Source organism: Acanthopagrus latus, chromosome 19 (assembly GCF_904848185.1).
Source record: "Acanthopagrus latus isolate v.2019 chromosome 19, fAcaLat1.1, whole genome shotgun sequence".
NCBI lineage: Eukaryota > Metazoa > Chordata > Actinopteri > Spariformes > Sparidae > Acanthopagrus > Acanthopagrus latus.
The window spans coordinates 12,857,924-12,872,303 of NC_051057.1; the positions used below are offsets into that span (position 1 = coordinate 12,857,924).

At 42.0% G+C, this 14,380-nt stretch overlaps 1 protein-coding gene across 1 annotated transcript in view; it reads left to right on the plus strand.

Moving 5' to 3' along the window:
• The first annotated feature begins 6,346 nt into the window (after window positions 1-6,346).
• Window positions 6,347-14,380, plus strand: part of rttn (rotatin) — a 36,197-nt gene continuing 28,163 nt past the window's right edge. The window contains exons 1-12 of the mRNA XM_037079410.1: window positions 6,347-6,508; window positions 6,868-7,055; window positions 7,380-7,569; window positions 7,740-7,838; window positions 7,924-8,014; window positions 8,153-8,267; window positions 10,139-10,289; window positions 11,428-11,593; window positions 12,154-12,344; window positions 12,571-12,686; window positions 13,562-13,729; window positions 13,815-14,027. Coding sequence (XP_036935305.1) covers window positions 6,478-6,508; window positions 6,868-7,055; window positions 7,380-7,569; window positions 7,740-7,838; window positions 7,924-8,014; window positions 8,153-8,267; window positions 10,139-10,289; window positions 11,428-11,593; window positions 12,154-12,344; window positions 12,571-12,686; window positions 13,562-13,729; window positions 13,815-14,027 — 1,719 coding nt within the window. The 5' untranslated portion in view covers window positions 6,347-6,477. The remainder of the gene's footprint in view (window positions 6,509-6,867; window positions 7,056-7,379; window positions 7,570-7,739; window positions 7,839-7,923; window positions 8,015-8,152; window positions 8,268-10,138; window positions 10,290-11,427; window positions 11,594-12,153; window positions 12,345-12,570; window positions 12,687-13,561; window positions 13,730-13,814; window positions 14,028-14,380) is intronic.

The following is a 14,380-nucleotide window of genomic DNA, read 5'->3' on the forward strand; positions in this document are numbered from 1 at the left end:
CCTGAAATAATATTAATAACCACAGAGTGTTTTGTTTTGTTTTTTTTTTTAAATGTGAGAGCCAAGTTATTTGGACTTTTTTTTTTTTGCCAAAAGGAGTGATTTTGTTTTCTTAATTGCCTGAATCACTGAGATGTAATACTCTCTTCTTCTTTGTGCGGAAACGTGACGGCGAAATCCCAGATATCAGATATTCTGTTTGTTAGTTCTGTGTAGCAGTCTTTGATTGAATACAGCAGCTGCTTATGAAGATAAACATTTCAAACTAATTAATGACTGAAACTTTTTAAAAAAAATAAATAAATAAAAATATTTATGGCTCTGGGTTATAGCAAAGAACAAATTTTTCTAAAAACAGTTTTCTGGCTGTTTTCATGCCGTGCCGTTTAAGACACAGTGTACAACTTCCCCTCAGTGGAATAATCAGGAGTCCATTTTTCACCACAGCTATCAGATAACTGTAGAAATATTAACCAGTGCACTTTTTCTTCCCACCCTGAAGCCTACAGCGCATAGCCTTTCCGCGGGGAGGGTCTTTTCTAATTTGTATTCCCGGGAAACATCAAGTCGGCTTCTCCGAGTATTCTCGTGTATCTGATGCAGCAGGTCTGAAACTCTGAACTCTGAAATGATACATTGGTTGCCTAATTAGTGTCAGTATTGTTTTAAAGTAGATTGTGTTTACCACTGCCAGGCTAATTTGGTCCATATACCGAACATTACGTTGTTTTGTTTTTTTCCACACTGTCAAGTGTATGGCAGTCCTTCGCCGACCTGCTTAGGGGGCAGCTGTGTGCAGACAGGCTCTATGCAAAGACTCTAATTACCGGGCCCTATTAGGGTTGATCAGGCTGCCTTTCGCTTGATGTGTTGGCACAGGAGAGGGGGGGTGGGAGGCTGGTTGGAGGGGGGAAGGAGGATGAAGAGGAGGAGGAGGGGTGGCAGCTCTTAGACATAGCACCAAGGACACTGGGAAGCAAGGATGCAATGTTTTTTTTGTTTTTTGTTTTTTTTTACAAGCAAAATTAGACCTGACAAACAAACTTTAGTCTTGTTGATATCGCCCGACAGTACAAACAAGTGAGCGTTCAAGTTTGTCATGTAGCCTGTTTTGTCACGCCGGGGTAAACAGCTCAAATAGTTACTAATGGCAGGCTGCGTGGATTTTAAATAAAGTCATGCCCTGATGGTTTCATAGGAATGGATTGTGTGCATGGTGTTGCCGAAACACCACAGAGCAAGACGTATTTGTGGGGGGGCGTCTGGCGCATCCTCTTAAGATCAATATCCCCCCCACACAACTCAAAAAGCGCTGAACCTCGAGTCAGGGTGGAATGTTGTACGCGGGGAGAGGGCCAAAGTGCTTAACGAGACGCCCCGGCTCCATCTTAATTTCAACCCGCAGCGGCTGTAAATTATTTGCACAATATGTCTCGCTTCAGTTTGACTCAGTCCTCCGACTTGACTCCTTCACCGATGGGGGGGGGGGGGGGAGGATTGTCGGGGGGGGAGGATTGTCGGGGGGCCCCCTCTGTGCCCACCCTCATATCCTCAACACTTGCAGCGGAGCGGAAGACGGGTACAGCAGGCATGTCAAGCAGTGACAGGGCCGATGGGACCACTTGGGTTTTTTTCTTTTTTGTTTTCAGGGATGACTGTGGAATAACACAGCCTCAAAATACAGTCTGAGCATCTATTGTATTGAGAATGATGGCCACACCTCTGCCTCATTGTTCTTGTGTCTCACTGTGATTTTTTTTTTTTCTCGTTTTTATGGGGGTTTTTTGGTTGCATTATTTAAAGGGGCACTAAGTAGTTTTGGAGAAGAAAATTTAATATCTAAAACATTAATGAGGTAATAATACAAACAGAAATATATTTTTTGTTTCCATAATTGAATAAACAAGCCGCTCTCAGAGGAAAATAAGTTCACAGCACTATGACCAAAACACGCGGAATCACAACACCCAAATGCGGGAGAAAAGGTGGCAGGGTCCGCCACATATCAACAAAGTCAAACAATATGAAATCATGTTTGTCCTTTAAGGTCAGTTATGTTTATTCAGTTTTAACAGTCATGAAAACAAAAAGAGTTTGTTCATTTAGTCTGTTTATACATACAAAAATCCAGTCAATGACTTTTTTTTTCCCTCTCATCTGATTAAAATATATAAATATGGCACTTTTAAAAAATCCATTTAATGCCCCACGGCTGAATCGGTCCGTCATATCCCCTTTTTCCCTCTTCGAAGATGGTGCATTAATTACTGTTACACCAGCTGCATCCACATACAATGTAATGACTCAGCTATAGGAACCTGAGCTCGGTCCAAACAGCCGCCTGCTTCAAAACAATGAATTAATCGTCTAATCCTGCTTATGTTCTCTGGCTCCGTCACAGCCCTTGATATCAGTTTATTAATTCTTCAAGCCACTTCTTAAATTTCGTTACCATATGGGGTGCTGATTTCTGGACAATTACGGTAACGATATGATTAATTAGCTGATTTGACCTTGTTTTATGGGTTAAGGGCAACAACAGATCCCTTTTTGCCCAGCGGCCATTCTGAAACACTTGGCGATAGACATGACTCAGCCTTTACACTTTTTCTATTTAAAGTCACTTTTTTTAAGGCTTTAAATGTCAGTACATTCTTTTAAAGACTTTGAAAAGGACTATGAGGGGAAGATGAGGTCGGGAAAAGAAGAGGGTAATAGTGTTTTTTTATTTTTTGCCCAAGGTAAGTCTTTCGGAGTGCACATGCAGGAGGGTCTTTTAATTTTTCACTCAGTCCAAACATATATTTTGGCCTTGCTCGTGAGAAGACACAAGGTGATTACATTTTTTCCCTCCACAGTCATCTAAAAAATAGGGCAAACATATCCGTCTTTAGAAACATGCTTCTTCAAGCAAATAATAGTGATAAAATATTATAAGTGTGATTCTCCTGGAGATTAAATGTGAGTCCTCTTCTCTCCACATTGATCTGCTGTTTTTTGTTGAACAGTGTAATTTATTTCTATATTGTTCAACCCTGTGTAGGATATTGACTGCAACTTGTATAACAAGAAACAGTTAGGAACATAGTTGCAATATGTAAGAGTTGAATTCATACCCCAAACCAATAGGGGGCAGCATATCAACATGAGTAACCATTCATTTCTAAGTGTTCTTGCCACTGCCTAGTTGGCTCAGTTAGCCGTGCAGCTAGTCACCTGGACAAGGAGGAGCAGTGGGGGAATGTTGCGGTTTACACAGCTAGCTCAGGAGCTTTGGGCCGTTTAGCATGCTAACCTCGGCAGAAATCTTTCCAGCAAAAAATAACAAGTTCAAACCACTAGCTGCACGGCTACCTAAGCTAACTAGCAAACAGAAGCTTCAGGTACTAACTGTAAGCAGCTACTATGCTGCCCCCTTAGAAAATAGAAATAATTCTGCACAGGGACTTGTGAAGTGATATATAAGGTTACCTTCACCCTAATAACTTTCAGACAGTGCCTAATTTGTAATGATTTTAACCCAGAAAGCAGGTACTCACCGCTTGTTTAGAGTGTGATTTTGACATATGGCCATTTTTTACATATTGCACCTTTAATAATCAGACACATTTTACCACTTGTGATGATATATGCATATAATATATGCATGTACACTTATGCTGTAGCTACATATAGTATGTCTCAACCAGTTATCTGCTAAATGAAATGTATCAGCTGTGTAGCGCTCCCCTTGCCTGCGGCCCAGGTTTGGCCAATATGGTCGGGGGCATGCTGACTCATGATCAGCTTATGTCGAGCATCCAGATACCGGGATGCTTCAAGAGTAAATCTGGCTTCAAAGTATTTACAATTGGCATGATTTCCACTCAGAAATCAGGCTTACGTTCATTACCAGCCTGGGGCCGTTTCTGGCATATGAGTAATTTAGTCTGTTGTAAAAATGACTGCATTTGAGACACACAGGCAATTAGAGGTTGAAAGTACAAAACACAAAATATATCCTCCAACTAAATATGTAGCCTACTTCTGTGAGTAAGGAGGGTGTTTATAATGTATATATGAATGAAGGGATAACTGTAGTTTTTGAGGGGGAAATTGACAGAAACAGCTGATTTGCCATCTGGGAGGGAAGCAAACCTTATGTCTGACGGTCAGAAATACTGGGCTGAATGACATACACCTCGACACATTATTTCATTTATTTAAAGTGGAGTTTTGCTTCCTGTCTGTCGCCGATGGAACACATGATCCAAGACACACAGCGATTGTCAAACAGATGTGATGTGTTGTACTCTTTGGAGTCGACTCAACAGCTATTGAGAGCTCCTGGTCTGACCTAGGGCGATGTGTTTTTCCACTCACAGACTTCCTCAGCTGTTTGGATGTCTCTCACTCTGTATTCTCATTGTATATCTGCAGGATGTCAAAGTCAGTCCTATATATTGTAACCGGGGCAAGGGGGAGAACTGGAATACATTTTTTCATCCTCCTCTGGTCAATGGACCCCGTGGCAGGTCCATCAATATGACTCATGTTGAACTTGTCTGCTGTCTGCTCGGCCCCCGCCGACAAAATATAATTTTGAATTCTGGTCAAGATGCAAACGCACAGGTGTTCGAACGTAACAAACATGTTGCACAAAATGACAGTTAAAATGTGTGTAAAGCAATCATGTTTCCAACAAGTGAGAATGAAAGCAGCATCACTGATTTGAATATTTGGCTCAGTGTGCAGTAAATTTGATATGAAGCCCTGGAAGAAGCTATGTTTGATGTTTGCCTGACGTGACTTGTAAAGAAATGTACCTGAAATATAACAGTAATGGATGATGAAAGCACACATTGTCATTTTTTCCTTTCACCCCCTCTCTTCGAAGGTGACAGTAGACTATAAGCAGCCAAATTAATTATGGGCTTAAATCCCTCTGGAATTCTCAAAAGCTGTGCGATTATATTATTATCATATCAAATTATCATTCCCTAAGTTTGTTAATTATCACCCTGTCTGCTGATCACATCCAGCTCACATCTCAAGTGTGAGATCTCATGCAGGCAGATTAACTTACACGCAGAGAAAAAAAAAAAAAGGAACGTATGTCTGCGCTCGTGTTAAGAGGCGATTCTCGTCGGTGTTTGAGGAGATTAATTTAATGACAGGATAATGTGGCTGCTGTCAAAACTTCATTCAATATTTAAACAATGCATAAAGCCGTCAGTGGTTTTGAAACATGCCTCGGAACAACTGGTGAGGAATATCACTTCAGTGTGTTTGATCAGACGAGAGAGACGTCCCGTGAATGGGAACATTGCACCTGTGATGTCACAAACCCACAGAGAGCCTCATCCACAGACGTTATCTGATCTCAGTTCTGATCTTACTCTGAAGTGCTCGCCATGAAAAGGTTAAGGGCTGCCAGTGTCACCACTGGTGGCATAAAGGAATAAAAATAACAAACTAATACAAATAATACACCTCCAGTTCTGCTCTGTGGCAGGAGGTACACAAGTATGAAATGCAGGACCTCCGGACTGAGCAACAGTTTTTATCCCTGAGCCATCAGACAGATCAACAGATCGAACCAACTGCCCCTGCCTCAACATGCAGGACACCTTTCTTTCTGTACTTTTTGATATTCTTAATTTTTATAGCGATAAGTGATTCATTGTAAATCTGCACTCCGAGTACAAAGGCAAAGCATTCTAGTGGTTCATTGTAAAGGGAAATGTGTGCCTTTGACAATAAATGCTTTGAATATTGGCTCTTGATGCTGTATACGTGGTGTTTCTTCTGACTTTTAGTACTGCATGTTGATTTTTTAAAGTTCTTATTAGCAGATTTTCTGTAAAATAAATGCTTCACTTTTATTAATATGATGAATTATTAGTTTTTTCCTTTAGGTGCTCACATTATTGTATTTGCACTGTGTGAATGTTTTGTGGAAGTGCATCATTAAAGGGGCACTAGTTTTGGAGAAGAAATTCAAACAGAATTTTAATGTTCAACAATATCATAGAAGTAATAATACAAACTCAGAAATATTTAGTTTTCTTTAGCTGAATAAACAAGCAGTTCTCAGATGAAGAAAAGGTCTGTCTGAAGCTAGAAAGATGAACAAAGTAAGTAAATTGTGTTTGTTTATTCAGTCATGAAAATGAAGACGGCTGGTTTCTTTAGGTTGTTTAAGCATAAAAACATAGGGATCAATGGGGAACAATAGGGATCGTTGTAATTCGTCCCAAAAATACATAATGCACCTTTAACCTTCTAGAGTCTAAGTTTATCCGACGCACTTGCACCCCGTGAACGCACCCTGGTCCTCCGCAGGAAGTGGAGTGACGCTGGCGCGGTCGTTGAAAACAAACCCGGGGCAGACGCTGTTGACATGACACTGACAGCCGCTCACTCAACTGACAAGCCTCGACCGTTGATGAAGCCTTTTAGCCTGTTTTTTATGACGAGCGACGCAACACATTGAACATGGAGTTATCTCCGCTCATAAAGAAAATAGGTAAGCTAACTTTTTAGCTCAGCAGATGTGGTGCGGGAAGCTGACTTCACCTGAACCAAACAAAACTCTGCAACTTGCCTTGTATTAGCCGCTTGGATGCTAACATTAGCTAACAATAGAAACCATCTCTAGTCGGACTTCAGCAGGTGTAACGGTACTCTGCCTTTGTGACGCAGAGGTGGAATTAATGTCAGCGCTAATGTTAGCTAGGTTAACTCAGCAAAACTTGTGCAAACTTCCATCTGACGTTAGCTAACTAAGCTAGCTGCTGACTGGCTAAAAACAAACAAAACATCTCTAACTTTGCTGTATCTTTCCTCAGCTTAACACTGTCTTTTTTTGTGAACACAAACCCTCAGGCCACTCTTTGGTGGAGATAAGAGTTCGTGCTTTGAAGAGCATCATATGCAAGCTGGACCATTCCCTGATTTCCGTCTCTGACATTGTTCAAGAAAAGATGCTGTTTGTGCATCTCCTGGAGTGGTTCAATTTCCCCGAGGTGCCGATGCAGGAAGAGGTCCTCGGGTTGCTCTCAACTTTGTCAAAGGTAGATACTTAACGAGATTGTAGGTGCATTGCTTGGCAAGTCCTCTGGATTACAGTGGCTGAAGAGAACATGTCAGAAGTATAATCTTGGAATGTTTTTCACCTCCAGTCTTTAATAAGGTTTACCACAATTTAACCAGTAAATTGAAGTAGGATTAATATTTGCCTTCGCCAGTATATGGTGTATTAAAGTTTGATGAGGCAGTCTTCAGTTTCTTTCACCTCACATTAACTTTGTTTGGATTTACTTTTACAGTGCTACACCCAACATCACACACTGAACTTGAGATTATTCATTTCGTGACGATTTATCTTGTCATCCAAGCACCCGAGTGCAGCCCAGATGCTAAGAGACGTTGGGGCGGTGGACTTCCTCACCCAACTGTCTCCTAATGTGGAACCCAGACTGCGAGCTGTCATCGATGGAACCCTGGACCAGCTGTTCCAGCTACCTGAGCTACTCCCTAGTCATGCGCTGGTCTACCCGCATGTTCAGCGCACTACAGCTCCAACAGGTGTTGCAAGCTAAAGCCAAATAATTGTTTGTTTGGAGTCTGTCTTGTGCAAACTGCTGAATGTTCGTAACGTTGTGCAGGAGGGAGGCTGGAGAGGGTTATGCTTTGTTTGATTGAATTCTTACTGTATGCAAAGTTACATTTTAACAAATGTGCTGTTTGTGCCGTAGCACCTGCAGTTGTTCCACCTGAAGAGCATTTTCCCAATGTGGGCTATTTCCACAAAAGCATGCCAAGCCATAGAGACACACCTCCTCAGAAGATAGCAGGTAGCAGTATTTATGAATACCTGATGTTCATATTTTTTTCTGCAAATGACTTGTTTCACATCTTTATCCCTTTTGTGTTGTGCAGTGCATGAGTCTGTGAGATGTCTGAAGTTTTCCGTGTTTCCATGGCTGACTTTGACAAACACAGACAGACACATACTTTCTTCCAATGAGAGGTGAGAGACAACATCTGACAGCTAATAAATGCCTAATTGAAGTGCTGCGTAAAATAAACAATAGATATTTAATATACAAGTTAACCTGGAATACAGTGATTACTTGGTAACAAATACATCTGCTTTAATTCTAACCAGTTCTCTCAGAAGCAGCAACCCCAACTTGGTGCGGACCACGTGTGAACTTCTGTGTGATGTCATTATGCAAGACTTTCCTGCTGAGATCTTCCTGCAAAGGCCCAGTATTGTAAAGGTATCATTATATAATCAAACCATAATCCTATTTCAGAAATAATAACTGTCATTTCTAAGCATATTCAGGAAAGCCATGATTTCATTCTAAAGGGTTTAGCTTCAACCACAAAGGCCCTGACACACCAGGGTGATGGTCAGCTGTCGGGATTGTTAGTGAGCAGCTGTGGTCCTAGGAATGTAAAAAGGAAGGAAGGAAAACCATTGAGCCTGTCACTGTTGCATCTGTGATTATATCCATTTCTTCTCATTTTCACCTCTGCCTCTTCGCTAGTGCCATTTGCAACTTTTTATCAGACATATAGCAATTTTAGTGTCTGAAAAGTGGTCTGGATAATCAAACACTGCTTTATCACAACAACAGTTTTTATATCCGCAGTCCTGAGTCCTTTGGTTTGCTGTTCTGAGTGACGATTACAGAATCCTGAATCATCTTGTAGTATGTGTTTGTTTTCTCTCATGCATGTGCAGAATGTACGAGCTAGCCGGTGGTCGACTGTAGTTTTTGTGGTGTGTTCAAGGTTTTCCCATCTCTAATTCTTAGATGACGGTTTGGTACTTCTGGGCCCTGAGAGTAAACTGATCACCCATATGTCAGTAACAACAAGAGCCTATAGTACGCTTTATACGTTATTTCCACACCATTGAAAATGACTGTCAATGACATGATATTTACATTTCAGACTCAATGTTCAATACAAGAGCCTGCATTCGATGAAACATTTTCACATTCTTGACTTAAAAATGGCGACTTGACCCTAAAATATCTCTTGATTCAGTATGTGTGTCCTAAGAGACTGAATAAAAGATGTCATTGAAGAGCTTCGGGGCTTGTTTCTTTTCTGCTGGTTCTCTGCCAACTGCCGTTCATAATATTTAGTATTCTTGTTTGTTCACGTCAGTTAGATGACATGAATTGTTTTGAGAGGCTAGTGTGACCAACTCATAATGGAATTTATGTGATGGTCACTCCAGCTACTGTCAAAATAATAACCTGTCAAATAGTGTCCTTGAACAAAACAGCAATTTATAAATCAGTGTCCCTGATCTTGGAGGAGGCCTCTGGAGGCTTACTTTGCTTGAGCAGGCACTAGATTGCTGTGAGGATGTAGTTCGGTCGTGTTGTACAGCTTGCAGGGATCGAAAGTCTTCTGTGGAGTGTTTTTTCACTTTTCCTCTGTGATTCTCAGAGATTCTGTAAAATTGGTCCAAGTTTTGCAAAAGTGGACTGCACCTTCTGACGCATCTCCACCCGTATCATGTCTGCAATAAAATGCATCTGTTATCTGAGCTTTATTTCATCGGCATAAACAGACAGTGTTGGAAGAGACATTATTCTGCCCTGATGAGCCCCTGTGACTGAACATTGCTATGTTGTTAATAAAGTGCTGCGTTACATTGCATTGGTCTCAGGGCAGTATTAGCATTCTGTCACCCAGCATCTGTCTCATCATCCAAAAGGAATCATAATGGCAAAGTACTTTTGTTCTTGTGGCTTTGCTCGGCCCTCATTTGAGTCACTAAAGCTATTAAGCTTAATTAAAAGACTTGGTTTTAAAGACATGACATCATTAGCTGCAGAGGGCAGGGAATCTGAACTTGGAACGAATTGCTGCTTCAATAATTCGATTCCACTTGCCATTTTTATTTAGTATTACAACTTTTTCAGTCACTGCGTGTAGGTCCTGTTTTTACACAGTCTTTCTGCTCCGTTTTGTCTGTTTCCAAACAGAGCAGCGATCAATATATTTGCCCAATTACAATAATATCCTAATTGGATATTGCTGGTTGTTGCTTATGTCTTTTAGAAAACAGCTCCATATCTCAGCTTCACAGAAACAACACTGCTCTCACATCCCCTCATGTTTTCAGAGCCTCCTGTCCCTGTTGAGGCTGGGTTCGGGTAAAGGTGAAGGGAGCTACCTCCACTTGCAGGCTCTCTCCTGCCTGCGGCAGCTTTGCGTGGGGCTGAGAAGGAGACTGCGCTTTCATCAAGATCCAAGCTTCTACTCTACAAAGCAAGGTAGCACACCTTATGGGTTATGCTGATGTGCAGATCTTTTTACAGGTGTTGTTGAGTGCCTATAGAAGGGATTTCAGTTGATGATTAATAGCTTCTGCATGCTTATTCTATTTGTATAGATGTGTTGCTTCATTCTGAAGTACATTTTGAAATAAATGTGGTTATTATTTGATGGAAATTAGGTAATTTGAAGTAAATACCTCACAGGACCTTTCCTTAAGCATACCACATACATATAATCTTGTTCTGCATGTTGTATGAAGACCTTATGGCTGGACAACATGGACCAAAAATTTATATCTTGGTCATAAAGGATGCATTTGTCACATTGTTTTACAAAATGGGCTAAATGTCATGTTGCAAGTCAAAGCCAGATTTTAGATGTCACAAGCATTTTTATTTAAACAGACAAAAGCCAAAAATCTTAGTTTTGTAGTTTGTATGTAGTAGGAACACAGGGAAAGAGAGAGCGACTTTGTCACTGTGCGGAAATTTTATCAACACATCTGTTGCCTGCATCCAGGCACTGTCTCACTTTCACACTATAGACTACCAAGAAGTCTAGCAATGCACTATTGATTCAGCTCACGCACAAACAAGCTCACAAACCCTCACCTCACACAAACAGATGGCTCAAAGGTCTCTACTGCGGTAATTTCATTCATTGAACAGACCAATTCTGGCATAGCACTTGCAACATACAGGCCTATGTCACTCTGTAGGCTAATAAACAGTCTGATTACAATAGAATAGTGCCTGTGATCTCCCTCAGTATTGCAGGAGAACTTGTGAATGAGCGAGTGAGGGGTAGAAGAAACATCTTACATTGTGCAGCAGCAAACTGTATCAATATAAGCAGTATTGTCTCAACCTGTATCTCTTTTAAATGTTTACCAAAACCAAATATTAGTAAAGACCTTATACCGCCCAGTTTGAATGGACCTAAAAACAATCTCAGCTATTTTAAAGTGTAGTTTTAAAGGAAACCTACACGTTTAAAATGTTTTCAAATTCTAATCATCGTGATTAATATCTTACCACCAACTTAATGTACTCTTTGCTGTATCATAAAGGCTCTGTGTGCAACTAATGTGCAAGTGTGGTTTTTTTTTTTTCTTTTTTTTTTGTGGTTGTGCAGATCCAGTTTCCCAGAACTCGTCCTTCTCTCACTCTCAGGAGGTGCGGACCCAGCGCTCCCAGGCCTCATCCCCGGGTGGAGAGTGCTCTCCTCGGCCCTCTGTGATTGGGCGCACGGGCCAGAGAGCCCAGGGAGACGGCCAAGACGGAGACGCAGCTTCCAACAGGTGTGTGCATTCTTGTGTAACTGTGCATTTTAAACAAAGGCTGAATGAGATCATAGATAAAAGAAACTGCGTCTTTTTATCACTTCTGGCTGTCTGTGGTCTTCTTTTGCATATGAGAGCAGATCTTCACTCAGTTCGGCTTCTGTTACACTTCTGAGACTTAAATGCTGCTGTGTTAGTGTTGATGGTCTATATTGGTTGAGGTTGAGCATTATTGTCAATTCTGTTCATCAGACCTCACGTGTAGCAAGAGAGTCTTACTCTTTTTAAGAAGTGTATGCACAGTAAGATTTTTTTGTGGCTTTGCTGATAACAAAATTGCAAGTGACGCCGGCAACCCGAACATGAGGATAGAACGATGTGAGAAAGACTGGAGGATTTTTCTACTTATGAATTGCAGCAGGAGCCCTCTAGCGGCTGGTCTGCAATCAGTTTGTGATTCCCGTGATATTTTTGGGATGCTTCCCTATACAGCTCACACGTCACTCCCCATATTTGAGAGGTCCATGCACAGATCATGAATTTACAGTTGCCTTCCTCTCTTTGTCTGATCCGTGCAGTGGCAGCTCGCGCAGTGGTGGAGCAGCAGTCCATGCCCCAAGGCAGACGCCCCAATCGCCCGCGGATGTGACCCATTTGGCACTTCCTGACGTGGGTTTAGAAGATGTCCTGGAGCTGCAGTTACAACAGCTCACTTTGGCTCAGTTCACTGTTGCCACCATGGACCATGCCATACCACTGCTTAAGACAGGTAGGAGTGACTGTAGTCTCGTTTAGGGAAGGGAAGTGGGAGAAAAGATATTTTAAAATTATGTTAATTGAGTGCCACCATCTGTTTTTTGCTCGAGTGAAGATCAGAGATTTCAAACATCTCCTCACCTGTTTCGCTACTTTGACTGTATTCTATCATTTGATCTCGTCAAAAATAATCTCCCCTCGCGCTCGTGCTGCTCTCCTCTTCCTCTCCTCTTTCTCAGAGAGTTCGCACGTGTTCCATCGCGTTCTGGAGCTGCTGTGCGATGCCGTCCTCCTGCTCGGGGACAGCATTTGTGAGCTGGTCTGGGACGATCGCAGCCTGGTGGGGATGGAGCTGGCAAGTCAGAACACAACTCATGACAGCCTCTTATGTAGATGAATGGATACACTTCACTGAGAAACGGGGGGAACTGAGTTGGCCACCAGACAATTTGCCACAGACACACAGGCATACGGTACTCAACTGTCAAGGAGAACTGTAGGCTTGTGATTGAGCTGAATGAAATGTGTAAGGTTACAGAGGCTTTCTGCTGCTTACAAAGAGCCTCTCACACATACGTGCACACCGCTCGTCTGCACCCCTGGGTTTACCCAAGCACAGAATTGTTGTGTGAGTGAATGTCTTAATTTATTATGTGTACTGAGTTAAGCCAGTGTGTTTTTTACCACGCAGAATCATTTGTTATCCTCCTGACTGTTTAAAGGGTATGTTGCTATGTAGGGGGACTTATACACTTGTCAAGCCGAGGCCCCAGTGGCCCTCTGCTGTTTAATACATGCCCAGAGCCTTGCAGCCTGAGAACTGTTTTGTCATCTTTATGTGGAGAGCAGCTTTTGTGTGCCAGACCTCTAGGTTTTTCCTTTGGGAACGGGCCGAACTGTTCATGCCAGCCACGGCAATGCACAGGGCATCTACTGCCCCCTGCTGGTGTACGTCTCCTATTGTTCAATTTCCACTCCCAGAACAAAGTGGCTGAGAATAGATTGTTCCAATTTATTCATACTGAGATAGGGTGGATCTGTATCTCGTCCCAAAATAACCCTGAAATCTGATTACATTCAATTCCTAACCCCTGGAACGAACAATTTTTCTCTTGGCTCCCAGCCAGTAGCTGTGCATCTGTGTGCGTGTGTGTGTGTGCATGCACTTGCCTTACTGTGTTTGTGTGGCATGTGTGCTTTTGTCTATATTTGTGTCTGTGTGTATTTTAGAAGGAGAAGCTGCAAGGCTGCATGGAACAACTGGGGGATATCCTGAGCTACCATGAGAGCTGTTCAGCAGACATTCCCCGCAGCTCTCATGTTCATCACAGAATGGCTTACACAGGCTCTGCCATATTCACTATTAAACTCCTACAGGCCATCCTCCCTCCTGAGAAGGTGTGTGTGTACTTTCTTAACAGTGTTCTGCGATTGTTTCAAATAAAAAAATAGTTGAAAGTGAAGCCTTCCTTACCTCACACAGGCCAGTGACAATCTCCCAGAAAGTACAGCAACAGCTATTTTCCACCTGTGCTTGGACACGTCATTTGGAGGTTTATTACCCAGCATGCAAGAGACAGCAGTGGCCTACTTGGAGCAAGTGAACTCAGACAGCCATGATCTCTACAGGAGGGTGACTCGCGCTGTCCTCTGGACGGAATCCACTTGCAACTTCCTCAAGGAAGCACATGCTGAGGTATAAGCTGCATGTCACATAAATACAGGGAATGGTAACTCTGCTGTCTATACTGAGAGGGCAGTATTTTTACAAACATATACAGATATATGTCTATCTTCAGTTAGTGATTTTAATGACTGAAAAAATGAATAAACAGACTGTCTTTACAGGACAACACTGATTTGCTGTTTATATGTGGCAGACCCTGCCACCTTTCTAGCTTCAAACAGTGTGCTGGGGACCGTATTGTCCTCTGAGAACGGCTTGTTTGTTCACTTATGGAAAAGTGATGTAATTTCTGATAAATATTTCTGAGTATGTATTAATACCTCATTATTAACTCATCTGAATTTGAATTAATTCTTCCAAAA